Genomic DNA, 22,545 nt, shown 5'->3' with positions numbered 1-22,545 from the left:
GAGGACGAATTAGAACCGGATCGAGCGGGAACAAGCAGCAAGAGATCTTTGAAGTTTTCCGCTCTAATCCACCGATTTCTCCGTTTTTAGCTCAGGTATCCATTCCTCGTCAAACCGTATATATGTATGTGCTTCATCTGTGTTGTGTTTGCTCTCTGTTTGGTTTGATTCCTATCCATCCCCTTTTTTGCTAAAACCGCTATGCTTTATTTCCTTGTGTGTTGAGTCTTTCATGTCTAGAGAATTGAAGAGCAGAATCGATTTTAAATGTTGTTCTACGTTGTTTGCGTTCCTGATGAGTCATAGAAGTGTTTGAAATAAAGTTTGGCTATGTTTGTGTGTTTAGTTGTTGTTGTTGTTGTAACGTTTGAGAATGAAAGAAGAAATGAAGAAGAAAAGTCATGGCTGTTAGTTAGAGAGAGGAGATAATGCTTTTGTGTTTTGTTAAAAGAGGTTTCACGTGCAAATCAATTTTTTCAACTAACCAAATCATTTTATACCAAAGCTTTAACCCATGACCCTAACCCTTTTTTAAAACCGACCCAGCAGGCTTTACCCAAGCCCGATTTCATTTTGCACTAGGCCCAAATCTCTATTCTGTCTTTTTCTTCCCTCAACAGTTTTGTTACTTAAACCCCATGTTTTACTGCTTCCAGTTTCTTTAAAAAAAAAATCGTACGTATTTTTATCCTTGCATTTTAATTAATTGTTAAAATCTTTTCATTTTTGGGTATTACTCATTTGAGTTCCAGGCATTTCAAGTATTTTAATTAGTATGCTTTGTTTATTATTTAGTTAGTTTAGTTAGTGGTTTAATCTCTATTTCATGCATTTTAAATGTTTTCACTTCATAATATCTTGTGTTAATTTTGCTTTAATATTTCAATTCCTATTTCATGCTAGGCTTTAATATTTTGACATCATGTTTTCTTTTGATAATCCATGCAATGCTTTTAAGTTTCTTATCATGGTTGCTTTATTTCTAGTCTAATCTCATGCATTTTTACTCTTGCAATTTATTCACCTTCCAATATCTTAGCGTGTATAACTAGGAGATGGATGTATATTTTTACCATTGGTTTGTAGCTTGGCAAAGAGGCCATAGAATGTATCTAGGAATTTTTGTAATAACGTAGGTAACACAAGCACCGACACTTGCACCGACACTTTATTTACCGCTTTATCTCGCTTTATTTTTCCGTTACTACGTTAGCTTTCCGTTAGTTAGAAAAATCTTTTATCTCAAAAATCAAATAAGCAAAAGTCAAATTAGTTTTCCTAATAAACCTTGGACCCAAGTCCAAGTTGTTTTTTCCTTTTTATTTTCTTAATCAAATTCCTAAATGAACTTTAATTAAACTTAGACTAAATTTCTCAAATAAAAGGAAACAACCTCACTCCAATTTTATTCTTCTATACCTTGAGGTCTCGCAATCCTTCTCAAAATCATTTTCAAAATCAAATTAAAATCAACCTAACCCACAAAAACATTTTTGAGAGTGAACTACGGTGGTTTTGATCCCTTTTAAGGGTACGTAGGCAGAGGCTTTATTCCTCTCAAATCAATCAAATAAAAATAACAAAATTCTTACTTCTTCTTTCTCCATTCTTTCACTCATACTTTAATCAATAAATTTTCAAATAAAATAAAGTTAGAAAGAGGTTCTCACGGAGTACCGTGAACGACGCGGGTGCCTAACACCTTCCCGAATCGTAACCAACCCCCGGATCCAAAAAGGGTTTTTCAATCTCTTTTTCCCTTCCCAAGAATAAAATCGAGCAAGTCCGGTAGATTGAAGGTTCAAGTCCAATCAATGGCTTGACACCCGAAAATCTTGGTCTACAAAAATGGCGACTTCACTGGGGATCCTTCGCGGGTTAAGCCCACCTTTCTTTCTTTATTTCTTATGTTTTATCATTTGTATATACTTTGTAAATATTTATACGAGAGTGGTGAGATAAGCTCTATACCCGGGCTTGAGTGAACTTAAGATAGGATCGGGTATAATCATAGTATCCATGCCAAGAGTACTCTTCGGCATTGGTACATGTGATAACCCACTCAATGGAGGGACCTTGGAGGTATACCGTTGTTGTCGCGAGTACTCGCGTATGGCATGATACTTTCAAGGGACCGTCGAAGTTGAGAACCTTTAGTCACCTTTAACCCATCTTGGCCTTTTAGGACGTAGTGCGGTGGCTAGTCGAGAGTACTCTCGTATTGGTCGTCACGCGATACTACACCCAAACGAGACTAACCGATGAATATTGTTGGAACGAGAGTACTCTCGTCGCCTAACAAATATTCGGACGTGGTTGAAAACTTTGGGAACCTTGGTAGAACCCTTGTTACAAGTGCAAATGGAAACCTTTAGTCCTTACCAAATGGCGTTGTTATCCTTAAGCTCCAACATTGTATATCTTAAACCTCATCATGTATTCCTTGCATAATCATGCATACATGCATTCATCCATAAACCTTTTTTGCATCAAAAATATTGAAGGATTTAGACAAGTTTTTTTGTAAATATCAAAGGAATGAACCTTGTAAGAATGAACACCAAGCAATACAACTTCAAAAATCTTACCTAAGCTTTTGCTTTTGTTAAGAACTTCTTCTTTGGTTTCGTTCTTACCTTTTGAAAAGAAAACCGCTTGCAATATCTTTACAATTTTCAAATGAAACCATGTTCCTCTACGATGTTTACAAATTAGCTTCAATAAGTCCTTCAAAAAAAAAAATTCACATTTTTTGCATAAACATATCATGCATCATCTTTGCATTCATAGTTTCTAGTCTGTGTCTCATACTTTGTTTCTGCCTACAAAAGGTCAATCTATCAGTCTACTCGCACCTACAACACTCGAGCAAATCAGAATGGATCATCTTGAACAAGAGAATCACAAGCTTCGTGAAGAGGTGACAACCCTCCGGGCCGAGAATGAGATTTTGAGGAACTTAGTGTCTTTGATGACTGTTGCGCAGAGTCAGCCACTATCTCTTCCAGTTGGCAGCAATCAAGCTCAGACGGTTGCTTCCACTACCCCGATTTCAACAGTGTTTGCTAGTACTCCTCAACATGCTATGCTGGAAGGTTATCTTTGGAGTACACCTTTAAGTTCTGGTGAAGTATTTCGTCCTGATGTCTCTAAGGTTCAAGCTCCTTTTGTGCAACAGACAATGCCTATCCCTCAATTAGGCCCTTTGATCCCTCAAGCTGCTATGACCTACTCAGCTCCTTTGATTCATACTACTCGGCAGGGCCCTGGGTCAATCCATCGCTCAGAAAATGTGGTTGCATACGACCGGATAGCTGAACTGGAAGAAAAGTTTGACAGAATACAGTTGGAATTGAAATCTCTACGTGGGAAAGAACTGTTTGGGAAAAATGCTTATGACCTTTGCTTGGTTCCTAATGTCGTTATACCACCCAAATTCAAGGTCCCTGATTTTGAAAAGTATAAAGGGAACACCTGCCCCGAGCTTCATTTGGTGATGTACGTGAGAAAGATGTCTGCCCAAGTAGGTAATGATGAGCTCCTTATCCACTGTTTCCAAGATAGTTTGACTGGTGCCGCACTGATATGGTACATGGGTTTGAGCAAGAATGATATCAAAACTTTCAGTGATTTGTGTGAGGCTTTCGTCCAGCGATATAACTACAACTTGCACTTGACCCCAAACAGAAAGGAACTACAGGCCATGACTCAGAATGATAATGAATCCTTCAAAGCTTATGCCCAACGTTGGAGAGATTTCGCTGAACAAGTTCGTCCACATCTAGAAGAGAAAGAATTGACCGAGATTTTCCTGGAAACACTGGATCCGTTCTATTTTGAGCATATGCTTGCAAGTGCATCTGGCGATTTCGTGGATATGATGACCGCGGGCATGCGTATTGAAGATTGGGTTCGAAAAGGACATTTGATCAAAGAAGTTGTTCCCATTAATGGTTCAGAAGAAGAAGACCAGGAAATGAGGGTGGCAGAAAGTCAGCCTCAACAACAGTATCTGGCTTATCACCATGTTGCCGCTGTTATGCCTGTCACAAATGCTCTGCAAAATTCGGGTTATCAACCCCAGTTTCAGCAAAATCAACAACAGCCTCGACAACGGACTTCAAGGAAACAGATTGATCCTATTCCCATGACATATGCAGAGCTGCTTCCAAAGTTGCTTGAAAGGAATTTGGTCTATACCAAGGCACCTCTGCCAATGCCAGCAAAATTGTCAGCCCGTTACAGACCCGACCTCTTTTGTGCTTTCCATCAAGGGGCACCAGGTCATGATATTGAGCACTGTTGTGCATTGCAGAAGATAGTTCAGAAGTTGATCCAGAAAAATCTCATACCTTTTGAAGAGTTTTGAATTTGAATATGCAAGTTAATCCGCTATCGGATCTTGGTGCATGGAATGTTTAGCTGGAATTGGGTCTTTGCTGATGTTTATTTCTACTACTCATCTGTTTAATTAATATGTTTGTTTGTTGCTTTATGTTTTTCAAAAAAAAATCCTTTCGTCCCACCCGAGACGGAAGTGAACTTGGTTAGGGCTTTTTGCTTTATGTATTGTCATCATTAATTAAAAGGTCGCTTTGATCCCGACTTTGTTTTTATTTTGTGCTTTTTCTGGAAAAATGGTAATACAAAAAACCAAAAAAATCTTTTTTCTTTAAATCATTTCCACATGTATGCATAATCAAAATGTTTATATCAATAATCAAATCATGTATTAATAAACCCGTTGAACACTTGAACCATGTGCTCTCTCTCGACTTTGAGTTCCTTGTATCTGAGACTGAAGAGAAGGATGATGAAGAAGTTTCCAATGTGATTTCTCGCCTACTGGGGCATCTTGTCCATCGAAGCTGCAAATATCAAGAAAGATTGTCCAGAAGAGGACTTTCATGTACAAAGACTTGCACGAGATGCTTCCATCTGCCTGCAGGGATATTGTACTTCAAGTGCACACTTTAACAGGGGCAACCCCCCCACCATCCCTCAATATACAATATAAAAGCAGTGCCCCAAATGGAGGTCAAAGTTCTGTCAAAAGGATAAAGCAAGTATTTGACAAAGAAGGCTCGTCCCCGTGAAAGTCAAGAAAGTGGCTTTGTGCTAAAAAATGTGTTACCTGATTCTAGGGGCAATGTATGCCTAATTACAAAGGATAGTGATGAACTTGTATGTCCTGTGAATACCGATGCAGTCAAGAAATACTTTGTAAAAACACAAAAAAAAAAAAGTAAAAGCTCGATAAGTCGCACGCCTTAAAAGGCAGCTTAGGCAAAAAAGAGCGTCTCGATGGACTGAAAACCCGAAAGGGCGGTCCATGCAAAAGTTAGAGACATGTAAAAAAAAAATGATGAAAAAAATGAAAAAGCTCGATAAGTCGCAAACTTGAAAAAGCGGCTTAGGCAAAAAAAGAGCGTCTCGATAGACTGAAAACCCGAAAGGGCGGTCCATGCAAAAGTTAGAGACATACAAAAAAAAAAAAAGAAGAAGAATGTTTATCCTGATAGATTGAAACCCGCAAGGGCGATCTATGCAAAAGTTAAGGATCATGACAAAGTAACTGCATCGGGTCGGACATGACGCACTTGGGGCATTTCAGCCGTTAAAAGATCTTCGATTTATGGCAAGGTAACTGCATCAATTCAGATATGATTCATCTGGGGCATTTTCAACTATCAAAAGACCTTCGACATGAAGCATCTGCAAATCAAAGACTCGGAACAGTGGAATTCAAAGTTGTTAGAGAGCATAGTGGTTATCGTGTTCAATGTACCTTTTCCAATATAATTACCATTTTCCAAACTTTTTAAAATCTTTGGAACCACGCCTTTGGCTGGTCACCACTCCTTTACATCTAATTTGAGCCTGTGCCCATCTATTTGAAATTCTCATTTATTCTGTTTGCATAATTTTCTTCTATTTTTGATGTGAATACTTAAAGCAAAAAAATAAAAAAAAATCTCTTTTAATGTCTTTTGAAAAGCATAAACAACAGGTACATCTTCTTTGAACTTATGAGTAGTAGAAACATACATCAACATTCGTCCCAAGGACAGTTAAACTCTGCAAGATAGTTATGGACAAGTGCTGTGCGATGATCTCTGTCAAAAAAAAAAAGAGAAAAAAAAATAATAATAAAAAAAAAGAAGAGCTCGCTAAGTCGAAAACCCAAAAGGGCGGCTTAAGCCAAAAATGAGCGTCCCGGTGAACTGAAAACCCGAAAGGGCGGTCCAGGCAAAAATTAGGGGCATATAAAAAATATACTCCCGGTGGATTGAAAACCTGAAAGGGCGATCCAGGCAAAAGTTAGGGATTTTCAAAAAAAAAAAAAAAAAAAAAAAGAAGAAAAATACAAAAAATGAATAAAAGACAGAGGTATCACAGTTCAAATTGGCCAAATGGAAAGAATGCACTTTGTGCTGGCTTACGAGTGACGACTTTTGCCAGAATGGTTGATTGATGGGTTTTATCCCGAGAAATGGCGACTTTTGCCGGTGATTTGATGAATGGCGACTCCTGCCTATGGTTTAATTGACGGTGTCTCCCATCTGTGGCTTGATTGATGTATTTTATCCCTTAGAGATGGCGACTTCTGCCAAATTGTTGATTGATGAGTTGTTCCCCAAGAGGATTGATTATTGGGCTCTCTCCCCTCAAGTGGTTTGATTATGGGGCATTCTGTCTCCAAGCGGTTTGATTATGGGGCATTCTCCCTTCAGTGGTATGGTTATGGGTTGTTTCCCCACCAGTGGTCTGAGTATGAGCTTTACCCTGACGGTGTTTAACTCATCTCCAGTAATGTTATCCCCAATGAAGATTGCCGAGTGTTTGTACTGCGGTGTCAATCTATCTCTCATCTTACCTATCCTCTTTTGTTTCATCAAGTTCACCTGTCATATACAGTCATATATTCTTACATTCATATACTCATACATTCATTCATACATATAATCATGCATATAAACATTCATGCACATATTGCTTGCATACAAATATCATTTATACATGATTGCATTTACCACCTCGTGTCTTATTTCAACTGTATCTCATAAAAGCGTCTACCCCAGTGTGTCTGGTCCAGAGATGTCATTCACTGTAAGCCCGGTGGATTCCGGCGAACTCTTACCAAGCCCAGTGGATTCTGGCCAACTTTTATCAAAAGCCGAGTGGATTCTCGCAAACCTCTAATCAAAAGCCGAGTGGATTCTCGCAAACTTCATCAAAAGCCGAGTGGATTCTCGCAAACCTCTAATCAAAAGCCGAGTGGATTCTCGCAAACCTTTCATCAAAAGCCGAGTGGATTCTCGCAAACCGTTCATCAAAAGCCGAGTGGATTCTCGCAAACCCTTCATCAAAAGCCGAGTTGATTCTCGCAAACATTTCGTCAAAAGCCGAGTGGATTCTCGCAAACGTTTATTTTGCTTCAAATGGTCAGTCCCCAAACCACGGACAGCTTGTGTTTACCTGTCATTCCCTTAATATGTCGTCCCCAGCTTGTGTTCAAGAGGCGTCACTAATCCAATACATAAAAAGGTCATCCTCAAGGTGTTTAATTCATAAATGTCACCAATCAATTTGTGTTCAAGTGGTAGATCCCATCCAATAATCACTTTATCAATACTAATTAATATAGACAAGCTTTATCTTCTGTACTTCCGTCTTAAGCTTTATTTTCCGTCTCAAGCTTTATTTGCCATCTCAAGCTTTATTTTCCGTCTGAGCTTTATCTACAGTCCAAGCCTTTATTTTCCGTCTGAGCTTTATCTTCAGTCCAAGCCTTATCTTCCGTCTGAGCTTTATGTTCCGTTCAAGCTTTATCTTCTGTATGTTCGTCTTTACCACAGAAAGGTAATAGACAGTCTTTTCTCCCCAGTGACCTATCAGTTTGTTCCCCAGTTAGTTTATTTTTGTCGTCTTTGCATTCATACTTGCATCGTTTGCATTCATATCATTATATTCATAAGCATCGCATTCTTAGCTTTTCAGCTTGTCAAAATTTGGTGTACTTAAGTATTTAAGTCTCTTCGACCCATCGATTTAAAAGTTTTCTTTCAAATCTTCGTGACGAAGAAACTTAAATAGGGGCATCTGTCATACCCCAAATTTTGACCACGTTGCTCTGTTTTTACCCATTTTTGTCTGTATTTCAAAACGGCTTAATTTCTTTTTTTATTATTCGCTTTAACCAGTTAAAATTTCTTCAGTCGTTGTTTAATAATTTAAAGTCTTTTATCTTGCAAGTAAAGTTTTGTTCGCGCTTTATCTAGTTGAAATCGCTTTATTTGTTTTTTAGACATTTTAAATTTTTACGCGTGCTTTTAAAGTTTTTTATTCATTTCTTTGATAAATAGACCTTTTTAGGTAAATTCCTTTTGTTCGTATGATTAAACTGTTTAAAAAGTTTTGTTCGTGTTTTAAAACCACCGCGAGTTTTAGTCGTCTCAGTCGAAATTTCGACAGCTTTAAATTTTATTACATTTTTTTTATCACTTTTATATTATTTTACAATTCTATTTTATTTTATTTCATTTTAACCATTTATTCTTTTTGCTTTTAATGTCATTTTTATTTTGTTTTATTAATAACTTGTTTTGTCTTAAGTCCATGTGTCCTTTGTTAATTGGTCCAAGAAGCATCCAATTCTTTTCTTTTTCTCCAAGTTTCTTAAGGGTAGTTTAGTCCATTGCATCTCAGCACAACCCTAATTTTTCACACTATTTAAGAGGCACTCATTTCACAATGATTGGGGGGCTAGCACTGAAAACCACACACTAACACATTCTTCTGCGGCTGAGATAGGAAAAATGGATCAAACACCCTTCCTTTTCAAACTTTTCCCATGAACATTCATCAACAGAAAATTCCCAGCAAGCTAAATCAATACCGATCCATATTCCATCTTCATTTCATCAAACAAAATCAACATCACAAATTTATTGTTGCCGCTCCTAATACCATAAACCAAATCAGCCGTTCACTCTCACAAAGCCATCACCGAAATCCAACGCTAACACGTACCAGTCTTGTTCGTTTCATACACACATAAACAACAGCAAGTTCCGAATCTCAACAACTGGTCCTCTCTTTTTATATACGAAACCGATCTGGACTCAACGCACAAGCACCGAACACGAACCTGAGACAAGAAGGAAAGCAGAGAAGAGGCCGATTCAAACTCACACAACAGCAAAATCAACAAATCCGAGCCGTTTTCAGCATAAAGGTAGAAAGGAACAACAACAACTCTCAAGAGGACGAATTAGAACCGGATCGAGCGGGAACAAGCAGCAAGAGATCTTTGAAGTTTTCCGCTCTAATCCACCGATTTCTCCGTTTTTAGCTCAGGTATCCATTCCTCGTCAAACCGTATATATGTATGTGCTTCATCTGTGTTGTGTTTGCTCTCTGTTTGGTTTGATTCCTATCCATCCCCTTTTTTGCTAAAACCGCTATGCTTTATTTCCTTGTGTGTTGAGTCTTTCATGTCTAGAGAATTGAAGAGCAGAATCGATTTTAAATGTTGTTCTACGTTGTTTGCGTTCCTGATGAGTAATAGAAGTGTTTGAAATAAAGTTTGGCTATGTTTGTGTGTTTAGTTGTTGTTGTTGTTGTTGTAACGTTTGAGAATGAAAGAAGAAATGAAGAAGAAAAGTCATGGCTGTTAGTTAGAGAGAGGAGATAATGCTTTTGTGTTTTGTTAAAAGAGGTTTCACGTGCAAATCAATTTTTTCAACTAACCAAACCATTTTATACCAAAGCTTTAACCCATGACCCTAACCCTTTTTTAAAACCGACCCAGCAGGCTTTACCCAAGCCCGATTTCATTTTGCACTAGGCCCAAATCTCTATTCTGTCTTTTTCTTCCCTCAACAGTTTTGTTACTTAAACCCCATGTTTTACTGCTTCCAGTTTCTTTAAAAAAAAAATCTTACGTATTTTTATCCTTGCATTTTAATTAATTGTTAAAATCTTTTCATTTTTGGGTATTACTCATTTGAGTTCCAGGCATTTCAAGTATTTTAATTAGTATGCTTTGTTTATTATTTAGTTAGTTTAGTTAGTGGTTTAATCTCTATTTCATGCATTTTAAATGTTTTCACTTCATAATATCTTGTGTTAATTTTGCTTTAATATTTCAATTCCTATTTCATGCTAGGCTTTAATATTTTGACATCATGTTTTCTTTTGATAATCCATGCAATGCTTTTAAGTTTCTTATCATGGTTGCTTTATTTCTAGTCTAATCTCGTGCATTTTTACTCTTGCAATTTATTCACCTTCCAATATCTTAGCGTGTATAACTAGGAGATGGATGTATATTTTTACCATTGGTTTGTAGCTTGGCAAAGAGGCCATAGAATGTATCTAGGAATTTTTGTAATAACGTAGGTAACACAAGCACCGACACTTGCACCGACACTTTATTTACCGCTTTATCTCGCTTTATTTTTCCGTTACTACGTTAGCTTTCCGTTAGTTAGAAAAATCTTTTATCTCAAAAATCAAATAAGCAAAAGTCAAATTAGTTTTCCTAATAAACCTTGGACCCAAGTCCAAGTTGTTTTTTCCTTTTTATTTTCTTAATCAAATTCCTAAATGAACTTTAATTAAACTTAGACTAAATTTCTCAAATAAAAGGAAACAACCTCACTCCAATTTTATTCTTCTATACCTTGAGGTCTCGCAATCCTTCTCAAAATCATTTTCAAAATCAAATTAAAATCAACCTAACCCACAAAAACATTTTTGAGAGTGAACTACGGTGGTTTTGATCCCTTTTAAGGGTACGTAGGCAGAGGCTTTATTCCTCTCAAATCAATCAAATAAAAATAACAAAATTCTTACTTCTTCTTTCTCCATTCTTTCACTCATACTTTAATCAATAAATTTTCAAATAAAATAAAGTTAGAAAGAGGTTCTCACGGAGTACCGTGAACGACGCGGGTGCCTAACACCTTCCCGAATCGTAACCAACCCCCGGATCCAAAAAGGGTTTTTCAATCTCTTTTTCCCTTCCCAAGAATAAAATCGAGCAAGTCCGGTAGATTGAAGGTTCAAGTCCAATCAATGGCTTGACACCCGAAAATCTTGGTCTACAAAAAGAATGAAGCAAATGTAAAGAATAACAAATGTGTTCATTTGCTCCAGAATCAATGAGCCAATAATTGGATTGAACATGTAAAGAGCAAGAAATAACAGTTTTTATACCTGAGGTGAAGGAAGGAATGGAAGAAGTAATGTGGTTGGTGCTAGCAGGGTTAGGACTGGTTGCTTGAGGAACCAAAGATGACTGTTGAAGCAATGTGACCAGATGACCATACTGCTCCTGAGTCAAACCAGTCTGAGAAACCATAGAAGATCCTTCACCAACTGATTGAGAATCAGCTAAACCTTCAGAAGTTACAGCATTAGAAGAAGCATGAGGTTTATTGTTATTGGGAAAACCATGCTTCAAGTAACAGAAATCCACAGTATGATTGTTTCTGTGGCAAAAGGTGCAGTATCTTGAATTATTTTTAGATGGAGGAAAACCAGAAGAGGATTTTCCACGAGCATTTGTCCTTCTTGCATCTGAAGCATTAACAAGTATGCTTGAATCTTTAGTAGAAGTTGAAACAGAGGTAAGTGCAGTATTGTTGCTCTCTTCTTGAACAACCATGGAATAAACCTTGTTTATTGAAGGAAGAGGATCCATGAGAAGAACTTGAGTCTTCACAACTGAAAAAGTATCATTTAATCCAGTAAGAAACTGAATCACTTGATCCTCAATACGAAATTCTCTAGCAGCACGCATAGATTCACATCTACAAGGAAAAGGACATGTGCAAACAGGCATGGGACGATGTGAATTGAGCTCCTCCCAAAGAGATTTCATCTCTGTGAAATAATCAAGGACAGATTTGGAACCTTGCTTCAAATTGTTAATGGCAGAACGAAGTGAAGCAATACGAACTCTATCAACCTTAGAGAATCATTCCTGAAGCTCAATCCAAACATCAATGGTGTATTCATGAAATACAATGGTTTGCGCAATTTGCGGAGAAACCGAATTCAAAATCCAAGAATGTATGAGATGATTACAACGCTCCCATGCACTACGATTCAAATCATCAAAAGGACGAATAGGAATGGATCCGTCCACAAAAGCAAGCTTATTCTTCGCACCAAGAGCACATTGCATAGAACGACTCCATGCGAGTTAGTTAGAACCGCTGAGAAGAGGAGTAACGGTAACTGAATTTGGTCCTTCGCTTGGATGAACGTAGAATGCAGAATCAGTATCAGCTTGTTGAACGATAATCGGAGCTCGACGAGGAGGAATAGTGCAAAAGAAATGCAGAAAAAGGATGAAAATAGGAAGAATACGAAGAACATAGCAACGAGGAAGATGAAGTGCAAAATCACGAACAACGTGAAGAACGAGAAAAGAAGGTTCTCAATGCAGAATTGAGATCAAAACAAGAAGAAATGAGAAGAATTCGCAAAGAATCATGCAAAAACAAAGAAAAGGAAGAGGAAAATGAAGCTTAAAGCTCAAGCTTCAATGGCGGAAGCTAGGGTTTGGATCGTAACAAACTCTCTCAAGAAGAGAGAGAAAGAAACTGAAACCATATTAAGAATGTAGTAGAAAAGAGAAAATGATTCATTAACTTGTGAATGAAGGTACATCAAGTATATATACAAGTCTTATTGTACTGCATGAATGTAAATGTACTACAAGCTAAGCTATTGTACTACATTACTAATCTTTTGTACTGCATCATTATGTAACTTGTTCTGCAAGCAAGTATCATCTTCATGCTTAGGATCCTTATTAACTTGATTGTGTAATAAGAAACAATGTTGTGTGAAAAACTACTCAAAGAAACACATGCCAACCAATTAATGGTACCTCTAGCAAATACTCCTGGTCCGCTAATGGAGCCATAATATGGTAAGTCTTGTATCTTTCTAAAAGAATCTGTACCCAATTTATAAACATGAACTTCATTACTTTTGTCATGACAAAAAGAAACAGCAAACAATCTTATAAGTATGAGTGAAATGATCGTATCCAAAGTCATATTTGGTGGAAAGGTGAACTTTTTTTCCTGGATTTCCCAAAGCTGGAAGCATATTCAATTTTCTAATGGAAGGATTCCACAAAATAACCGAATGTCCGGCAATTGTACCCACTACACTGGTGAAACAAAGAATTCCGTCGCAAGAGCAAACACGCAAATGATTAGCGTTAACACTGTCCAAAATGCCATGGGTCGTGAGTTTGTTCAGCCTGATGCGAGAGGTTGACAATGCTGCATATTGGAAACAGAAGGAATTGTGGAATGCTTCAGAATTAGCTTATCTATGACTCCTGAGGTGTTAACGATAAGGTGATGGTTGTGCTTGAAAGCCTTTGAAAATTGAAGATGCTTCTTTGTGAATTTAGGATCTGAGATTAGAGAATTCCATGATTTTGAAGAATGATGAAAAACCAAGTTAGGTGTGGCTAAAGTTCATAGAATGTTAGCTAAGCTGATCCGTAGAGCCTATGAACTTGAAAATCAAGTACTCTTGTGCTTCCAGGTGCACCCCCTTTCGGTGAGGAAACATCCAACACGGTCAGATTTTTTGACTCCTTGTCAAGTCCAAAAGAGACGCAGTTTATGATGATTTTGTCATCAATTGTAGACACCGAATGATCCATTGGTATATTAATCTCTCTAGGTGCTGATTTGGGTGAAGTTGCAACAAAACCATTAAGTCTCAATAATTTTTTAAGTCTGTCATAACACTCCTTGAATAAGATAAAATCAAATATATTTGAAGACTTTCTTTGTTAAATCTCAGAATGAGCATTACAAAATCTCTTCAGGATATATTCCTCTGTCTCAGCCCCTCTGTAAGAAAGTGCTTCTCAAGCTCTTCCATTAATGGTGGACAAAAAGAGATGGATATGGCTTCAAGAGATGAATATGGCTTCAAGAGAACTACCTGACTTGTCTTGCCTATTTGGAGTTTCTTTCTTATTTCTCTTCCCTCTTAAAAATGAAGGTTTAGCCCCTCGCGTAACCAGTCAAATTCTAGGCATTGGTAGAATGCAGAACGGTCAAATGCTAAGCAGAAACCCAGGGCTTTTGTGCAATTTGCTAGGGGTAAGCCCATCGGTCAACCAGCTTTTCAGCTTTATGGAAGGGCATTGTCTTGTCATCTGAATCCATGCAGAGATTCCCCAAATGCCATGGTAAGACGCTCACTGAAACCCTATTTCGAATTTGATTTTCCCGCCTGTCATTTTGCAACAAGCTCCTGCAATTTGCGAGGGACTTACCCCTGGTTTTCGTCAATCTATTCCTGCTTTTGCCCAAGATATTTCCCCAAATTTGCCAGGGGTTCATGGCCCTATCATATATCCCTGGAAAATAACACTATATCTTGTAGTGAAATAAGTCATTTTCGTGTGTTTAATTGAGCTCAATTGTGGTGAAGGGGATGTGAGGTGTTAATTATTGGGTTTTGATCGGTGTGATGGTATTTTGGAGGGGTTTTTGTGTTAGCATTTGGCAATAGATGTTTGGAATTTGTTTATATGGTCATTTGTAGTGAAGTTTGGGGTTTTAACTAAAGTTTAGTTTTCCGCTGTCGCATGGGGATTTGACTTTGATTCTGGTGTTGACTTTGATTTTGGTGTCTAGTTTTAATTGATTTTGGTGATAGCCCTCGGTTGGTGGTGTCTTTATTGGTGTTTTTAATGTATGGAGTGTATGAGTTTTCTTTTGGATGTTCCGTCTAAATAGGGTGCCCTTGCTATGTTGTTTCTGTAATGCCGGTCTCTGCTCGTCTTGTGTAGGGATCAAATTATTAATAAATTTTTCCTTAAAAAAATAATCAAACATTTGGAGTTTAATTTATATCATTATATTCAACTAGAATTGATTTTAGATTTATGATATTAAAAAAAACAGAAAACTAAAAATCTTATACAAATTTGGATATCTTAAAGAAATTTAATTAATTTATGTCAATTTAGATCCCGCGTTGATTTTAGAGGGTAATTTAAATAGTTTAGAGAAAAAGGTGTTTGGACTCATTTGGAGGAGTCCGGCTCCCTCAAAAGTGGTGGCTTTGTGCCTTTGTCATGGACTCTTCTTTTGGACCATATTCCAACACGTTCGAACCTTGTTATTAGTAATGTGTTGGACCGGAACTCTAACCTTAATTGTGTTTTGTGCGATTTGGTTGAAGAAACATCTAACCATCTCTTTCTTCATTGTAATGTGGTGGACAAGGTGTGGCAATTGGTGTTGAAGTGGTTGGAGTTTAATTTTATTACTCCACCAAATTTATTGTCCACTTGGTGTGCTGGTCAGAGGAGGCAAAGCAAAGGAAAATAAAGGCGTGTGGCTAATTTGGCATGCCACGCTTTGGGTGATTTGGAGGACAAGAAACGAGAGAATTCAAAACAATAGGGTCGGATGGTTGTTGGAATTGTGAAAGTGATAAAAGTTCTATCATGGCATTGGAGTTTAAGTAGATTAAAAATAGCTCTTGTCTCTTTTATGAGTGGACCTGGCTGAGACATCAGGTTTACACTCATGCTTGGTTGTCTTTGGTGTGGGGCTACCTATGTCTATGCCTATGTCTGCTCTCCCACCATTGCTGTTCTGCTGCTTTTTTTCCTGCTGTTATGCTGTTGACATCTGTAGTTCGGATGTTGTGAGTATTGTATCAGATGTATTTATCCGGCACTTTTTTGGGGGTGTGTTAGGTTGTTGTGGTGCCGCTTATATACGGCACCGTTGTATTTTTGCTGATTGGTTTCCTTGTCCGTCTTGTGCAAGGTACTCGTATAAGGAAAATGCTACTTCTCAAGAAAAAAAAGCTTCAAGAATTTTTCAAGAAATAGTTGGCAAATTTTAATTGGATGATTTATTTGTCCACTTCCTATTTTTCAGCCACACCTCCTTGAATTGTGGCAAATAGTGCATTGTGATTGGCTATTCTTTATTCTTGAAGAATTCTTGATGTTATTTTTCTAGAAATATAGCATTGCTCCTCGTATAATATACTGCCGTTTCAAAAAAATATAGATCCCGAGTTTGAATCCGGATAAAGCTCGAATCTAGCAATATCTCTGCAATGTTGGTTTAACTAACCTTACAAACTGAACATCTAGTTTTTAATTTTGTAAGTAGTAGTAAACTACATGTGACCTATGAAATATTGTTGGCATGTTTGTTAATTCAGAACAGGAGCATGCGATGGCAGTCAGTTAAATGGTGTTGGATGTTTGACAAATTAGGAGGCAATACTCAATATGGTTCTTTTGGAAAATTATAATCATGCATAAGTATTACGCTTCGATGAATAAAAATGGGAGGGTTAGTTGATGGAATGTGATTTAAGGTGCTGTTTCAATGACCTGAGAGAGAGCTATTGTGTATGATGCCATTACTAGTTGGTGATGATGGAAATGTGAGAATTGATAGTGAGATATATAAATTGTCTGTGTGTTGTAATATTTCATTACTTCATGTGTCTGTGTCTGTGTGTATAAATAAAATTATACGATTCGTGTTTAAAGATGATTTGTGTCTAACATAAAAGATTATATTGCAGAACTGACTTTTACAAAGATGAATAGTAGTGACAACAATTCACCAACCATTCCACAAATTTGACAAGTTGATACTTCATGGGAGAGGGAGCTTGCTATACTTTGGAAAATCATCCACGGTGATGAATTACTTCCAGCAAAGTCATTCTAGAAGGCTTCATTTTCTGTGTTAAAGCAAAGCTGAATCCATGAAAAGAAATAACAAGTGAGAGTGCACATAGGTTTTAAATCATTTACATTCCATTGATATGCTAATTGTTTAATTTAATTTCATTCCATTGATGTGCAAAATTTTGATCAATTGTCTGAGATAGTCACACTTGTTTGTGATGAATTAAATGGGGTAATCCATAGAGTATAGCGTCAATGAGTGGTGCTGAGTACAATTACATTTCAACATCAAAGCATGCAAAAATGTTTGGCTCGAAGAAAAAGGCCAAAGGCTTCTCTAATATCGTAAGCAGAAAGAAAAACAAATATTGTTATCTTACAAACATCTGCATCAGAAAAATGCAGGGCATTTGAGAAAGAAAAACTACTATTGTTTATAGAAATGTAATCTAAGTTCAGGTACTGATCCGTCATTTACTATTCCATTTGTCAGGTATATACCTCAACTTATGACAGAACTTGAAACACCAGTAATGTTTTAAAAATAGCAGCTTCCATTTGAGTAATGGTAGTCATGACCAAATAACTGACATTGTAAATAGTTAACTGTAATTTTTTGGACTTGTATTCTTCATCATGGAAGAAAGATACACACACAACTGGAAACAAAAGGTACTTAATATATCCAAACTATCTTCATATTCCTACAAAAGTCATAACCAGAGCATATTAACTAGTAAATCCTTGAGTACTTCCTTCCCCCAAAACGGTTAGAAAGAGAAAAAAAAAAAACCAAAAACAATTTTATTTTTCATCATCTATTTTCCCAAAAACTTGTTTGTGTAATTCTTTATGTACCCATTGTGACCATTGCGGTATCTTTCAACTTATTCTGACCAACCACATGTGTGATAAAAAATATGATTGTTCATTTAATAATGTATTGTGAAAGATTTGAAGCAAACAGTATAAAATGTGTGCACCCTTAAACAGATATTAAAACAAATAAAGTGATTCTGCAAAACATCTAAATCATAATTAGAATCATTGAAACTTAAATCACAAACCAATGACCATATTAAAACATTACATGTTTTCTTTTAGGGAATAACACTACATGATGGTGAGTTACATAATGTGTAATGCATGATGAGAAAACAAAACTTATAACAAACAAATAGTAATAATGAGAAAACAAAACTTATAACAAACAAATAGTAATAATAAAGATAACGACAAATTTCTCAAGCTTCAAAAATCAATCGACTATTAATTAGCAATAATGCAAGAAGCCAAGGATTTTTTTGATATTACAAACATTATTGCAATTCCACACTACTTCAAATCAAGTAATCTGTCAAATCCTTCCTTCATCTCATACTCATCACAGGCCTCAGAGTTGTAGTAGAAGCAGCTGGAAGAGATGGTGTCTCACAACTGAAAATGCTTCATTGAGACGTGCAACACGATCTTTGAGCTGAGATATCTTCTGCGAAAATTGTTATAAGTGAACTTCAGAAACTTAACAATGCTGTGAGGTTTCTCAAAGAATGCAGCATATTAATATTATTATCAACAAAAGCAGTCCTCAACAGCTGAACAGGTCTCAAAAAGACAGTAAAAAATGTGCTGGTTTAATAATCACCATACAAGCAAAAGAGGACAGATTCGCCATAAAACATCTAATATATTGCGCCTAATTGCTAAAACACCTATTAACCACTAATATTCAAACCTACATATGTGTTAAAATTGACTATTGAATATTCTTTTTAAAATATGACATCACAATAGTATTATATAACATATTCAATTTAGTCCATAATGCATTGTGCAAGATATGAAGCAAACATTAAGAAGTTTGAGTAGTGAGCAAACATTATAATATCTTCATAACCAAATTTTGTGATATAAAACACTTTTTTATTTCTTCAATAATATGTTTTCTTTTGGACTAACGTTCAATAATATGTTAAATTTGCAATAACTGTAATTTGATACAATTTTAATTTATATGATCAAAATAAAATATAGTTAATTATAACAAAACAATTTGACTTAAGTGATTAATAAGCTCCAAAAAACACAAATTTTTTAGGAGAATGAATTCGATTCATGAGTAGAATCCTCTGACAGAACTCCAAATTACCATATTCCATTTTTCTTGAAAATTGAAGGTTAACAAAAAAAAAACTATTATTTTTTAAAATTGATCCTATTTTAAATTTGTTAGTGTCAATTAAAAGTGTACAAAATTTGGCTCGGCCTTTTAACCCGACACGACCCAATAAAAATGGATAAGGTTTGACCCGGTCAAAATATAAAATCGACAACAATAAAGGACATAGTAGAGACATAACCAAATATTAACATCAAATGACCTACTTGAAATATAATACACGATGCGAGAGAATCAACAATTCAAACTAACCAAACAATTGAAAATAACAAAAAATTCAACCTGTAAATAACAATGGTCCAACATCACCAATAATCAAAACAAGCATAAAATAAATAACACAAATAGAAACTAACCATATAGATTTTGTAGTTGAATCTCATGCTTAAGGTGATATCAAACTCTCAATGTAGATGTATTTTTTTGGATGGGTCGCATGATTGATGCTTTGAATCTCAAGAATATTGAAAGTACCATTTTTGAAATCGTAAACAACTAACTTCAATTCATTACTTTGCCGATCATAAAGTTCGATCAACATTTGGTCATCCTCAGAAATATATAAAGCCATGTTAGAGCAAAACGATCCCAGATCTTCCATGTAAGGAACACAGTACAATTTAGTCCAGGACTCTTTGGTTCCATATTCTTTCATAACCCAAACATCCAAAGACATGTCACTAATTGCAAAGATACACAGACAATCCTTCAACACCCCCAATGTCATTTTATAGTTCACCAAATCAGGTTGTGAAAGATTTTGATACAACTCCTTTTCCAAATCAAGAGAAACAATGACACGTTCCACACGTTCATAATTCAAAGAATCCCTTGAGAATGCTAACCAATTAACGGTGCCATTCAAAAAAACTCCCCGTCCACAAACGCGGTAAGAATATGGGAAGCCCTCTATTCTTGTCCAATAATCATTCCCCAAAGTATTAACGCAAACTTCATTTTTTTCAGAAACAACAAAGACCTTATAATTATCAATGATACGATCATACCCAAAGCTTACGTTAAAAATAGCAGCTCGACATGGAAGAATTTTCAAATGAGGCAATAAGTTAAACTTTTGAATGGAAGGGTTCCACAAAAAATAAGAACCAGCTTTGAGCATGCCACAAAAGATGCCATCACAAGAGCACAACACCCTCACAAAGTTATGTCGAATTTTGATACTATTAGGAGGGTAAAGTTGTGTCTGTGTAACAAATGTAGAAGTAGAAAAAACCGAAGAGAGTAGGGAATTATACTGAACGTAGTCACCCAAGTTATTCCTAGATGTTACCATTAGGTGGTGGCGCTTTGTTGACAATTGAAGATGTTTCTTTGCGAATTTTGGATCGGAAATTAAAGAATTAAAGAACTTACAGAGGCATCGAAGCTGCACAAGTAATTTGACAGGTAGCCTACAAAGAATCTCAGGCAGGACATCAAACGGAAGAGTAGGAAGCTGGGTTCCAGTGGTTGTTTCCGCCACGTGTGGGTGTTCTTTCCCATCGCTGCTAACATGCGCCATATTCCAAAATTAGGGTTTGAGTTCTCAATCCCAAATAGGGTTCGATTCTATTCTATGTAACAGCAATGATTCTTGGCGAGAAAAGGAAAAAGACGCTTAGCACTATGCGAGTTCCAATCCTATGTTTAAGTTTCTTTTTATGATAACTGATGATTCACCTTACACTACACTCGTTTCTCATGCTTCTTATCTCAGATTTTTTTATAGTTTTTTTTTTTTTTTTTTAGAATGTTAACCCGTGCTCAGGGCATTGGTTAAACAGTTAAAAGAGATAAGATTTTATTAAAAAGTAATGTAATAATTAGTTAGTCAAAAGTAACAGTTTATATTTCCAAGACAATTTTTCTACTTTTGGATTCCTTAATCGGTTCCCCGGAGTACTGGTTAACAAGACATTTTTTTTACACAAGTAACAGTCACTAACTGACATTAAAATAGTTGTTCAACGTTAACTTTAACTCTTTATATATTACTAATACTTATATGGATTGTTATGACGAAAAGTAAGTATATATTGAGTAAATTTTTTTTTTGAAAGAATATATTGAGTAACTAATATTACAATATCAACCAAATATTTTTATCTCAGAGATTATTTTGATTAACATGGTGAACAATTAATTACTATTTTAAAATTTCAATACATTGTAAGACTATTATGATTTGTGACTACGCGATATATATTCAAGGACCAAAACGACTATTATCGCTTCTTTTAGAGTTTCTCATGTCAATTTTAAAATTATAATTTTGGAACACTTTCTTTGACTTACATTGTGTTCTTACTTTCTCTTTATTCATTTTGACCAATAAAATAAAATAAAGGTTGTGTCAAAAGTTGTCGTAAAATAGTTATACAAATATCATTATTCTTATAAGAAATACTTAGGCACAACACCAAATAAAAATATTTACACACATAAAATTAATTTTGTTTTCATTTTTTCATTCTTTGTGAGTATTTTTTTTTTTGAATGGCAAAATATTATATATATATATATATATATATATATATATATATATATATATATATATATATATATATATAAGAGGAATAAATCCCAAATATTACACCAAAAAGAGAAAATAAACACATCAAAAACCCAAGAAAAACCACCATCACCTTCAAAATGCCGAATCCCCTAACAACAACTCCTCAAAGAACCAACACCACCAACAGTGATCAATTAGGCACCCGATAGAGATCTTTCTTCAAACGTTCAGCTTCGACCACCACTCAAGTTCCAGTTTATCGGAGGAGACATCACAACAACCTAAAAGGACCTGAGTCAGAAACTTGCTCCCGACCTCGAATCAAAAGTGATCGGCCCGCAAGACTCCCGACACAAGTCAAAAAGGCACACCTCTGTTGGGGAGTCCGGGGAGCCCCATGAGCGTCAATGGGCCAAATGTCCAGGACCAATAAGAGACTTGAACACCACACTATTACCCAAAACCTTAAGGCAATGGGTTTATGGGTTCCCTCTCTTATATATCCTTTGTTTCCTCCATTCCTAGTCGATGTGGGACATAATCACTCACACTTGATTACCCAACAATCTCCCCCTCAAGTGTGAATCACCCACATCGCTAGCCTGATCCACACTAGGATCCAGCTCCCGCTCCCCACCAAGCCTAACCACGGCTCTGATACCACTGTTAGGGAGTTCGGGGAGCCCCATGAGCGTCAATGGGCCAAACGTCCAGGACCAATAAGAGACTTGAACACCACACTCTTACCCAAAACCTTAAGGCAATGGGTTTATGGGTTCCCTCTTATATATCCTTTGTTTCCTCCATTCCTAGTCGATGTGGGACATAATCACTCACACTTGATTACCCAACAACCTCAACTCACGAACCACCAGAGCAGACACCTAAACCTGTCCAAAAACTCGACCCACCAAAAACCCGATGCCAAAATCCAAAGACAGAGAATAGGTAGAACAATAGCGCAATGCGAACCAACTCGAACAGAAACAACTCAAAGCGAGCCACCAAATCAACCTGCATCACCACCACCTAAATAGACTCGGCGCACACCCCAACCCTCAGTTAGGCAACCACAAACCACCGCGATCCTTACGACGTCAAACGATCCAGAAGTTGCGAAGAATGAGG

At 36.4% G+C, this 22,545-nt stretch overlaps 3 protein-coding genes across 3 annotated transcripts; 1 reads left to right on the top strand and 2 right to left on the bottom strand.

The window, feature by feature from the left end:
- The first annotated feature begins 825 nt into the window (after nucleotides 1-825).
- LOC146935325 (uncharacterized) lies at nucleotides 826-4,616 on the top strand. The gene has a single exon (XM_085750512.1). It carries the CDS (start codon nucleotides 2,879-2,881, stop codon nucleotides 4,367-4,369), a length of 1,491 nt encoding a protein of 496 aa, XP_085606638.1. The 5' UTR covers nucleotides 826-2,878; the 3' UTR covers nucleotides 4,370-4,616.
- A 1,036-nt stretch (nucleotides 4,617-5,652) lies between these two features.
- On the bottom strand, nucleotides 5,653-12,846 carry LOC146935324 (uncharacterized). The gene is made up of 4 exons (XM_085749031.1): nucleotides 11,224-12,846; nucleotides 11,095-11,108; nucleotides 6,786-6,905; nucleotides 5,653-5,715 (listed from the first exon to the last, which is right to left on the bottom strand). Exons 1-4 carry the CDS (start codon nucleotides 11,888-11,890, stop codon nucleotides 5,653-5,655), a joined length of 864 nt encoding a protein of 287 aa, XP_085605157.1. The 5' UTR covers nucleotides 11,891-12,846.
- Nucleotides 12,847-17,963: 5,117 nt separating this feature from the next.
- Nucleotides 17,964-20,694, bottom strand: LOC146935323 (F-box/kelch-repeat protein At3g23880-like). Its single transcript, XM_085757611.1, has 2 exons — nucleotides 19,259-20,694; nucleotides 17,964-18,212 (listed from the first exon to the last, which is right to left on the bottom strand). Exon 1 carries the CDS (start codon nucleotides 20,422-20,424, stop codon nucleotides 19,288-19,290), a length of 1,137 nt encoding a protein of 378 aa, XP_085613737.1. The 5' UTR covers nucleotides 20,425-20,694; the 3' UTR covers nucleotides 17,964-18,212; nucleotides 19,259-19,287.
- Nucleotides 20,695-22,545: the final 1,851 nt, after the last annotated feature.

This window comes from Medicago sativa, chromosome 3, assembly GCF_051527215.1.
Source record: "Medicago sativa cultivar Bolivia chromosome 3, Bolivia_mono, whole genome shotgun sequence".
NCBI classification, from domain to species: Eukaryota; Viridiplantae; Streptophyta; class Magnoliopsida; order Fabales; family Fabaceae; genus Medicago; species Medicago sativa.
The sequence above is the reverse complement of the archived record's forward strand: the minus strand, read 5'-3'. Positions and strand labels throughout refer to the sequence as shown.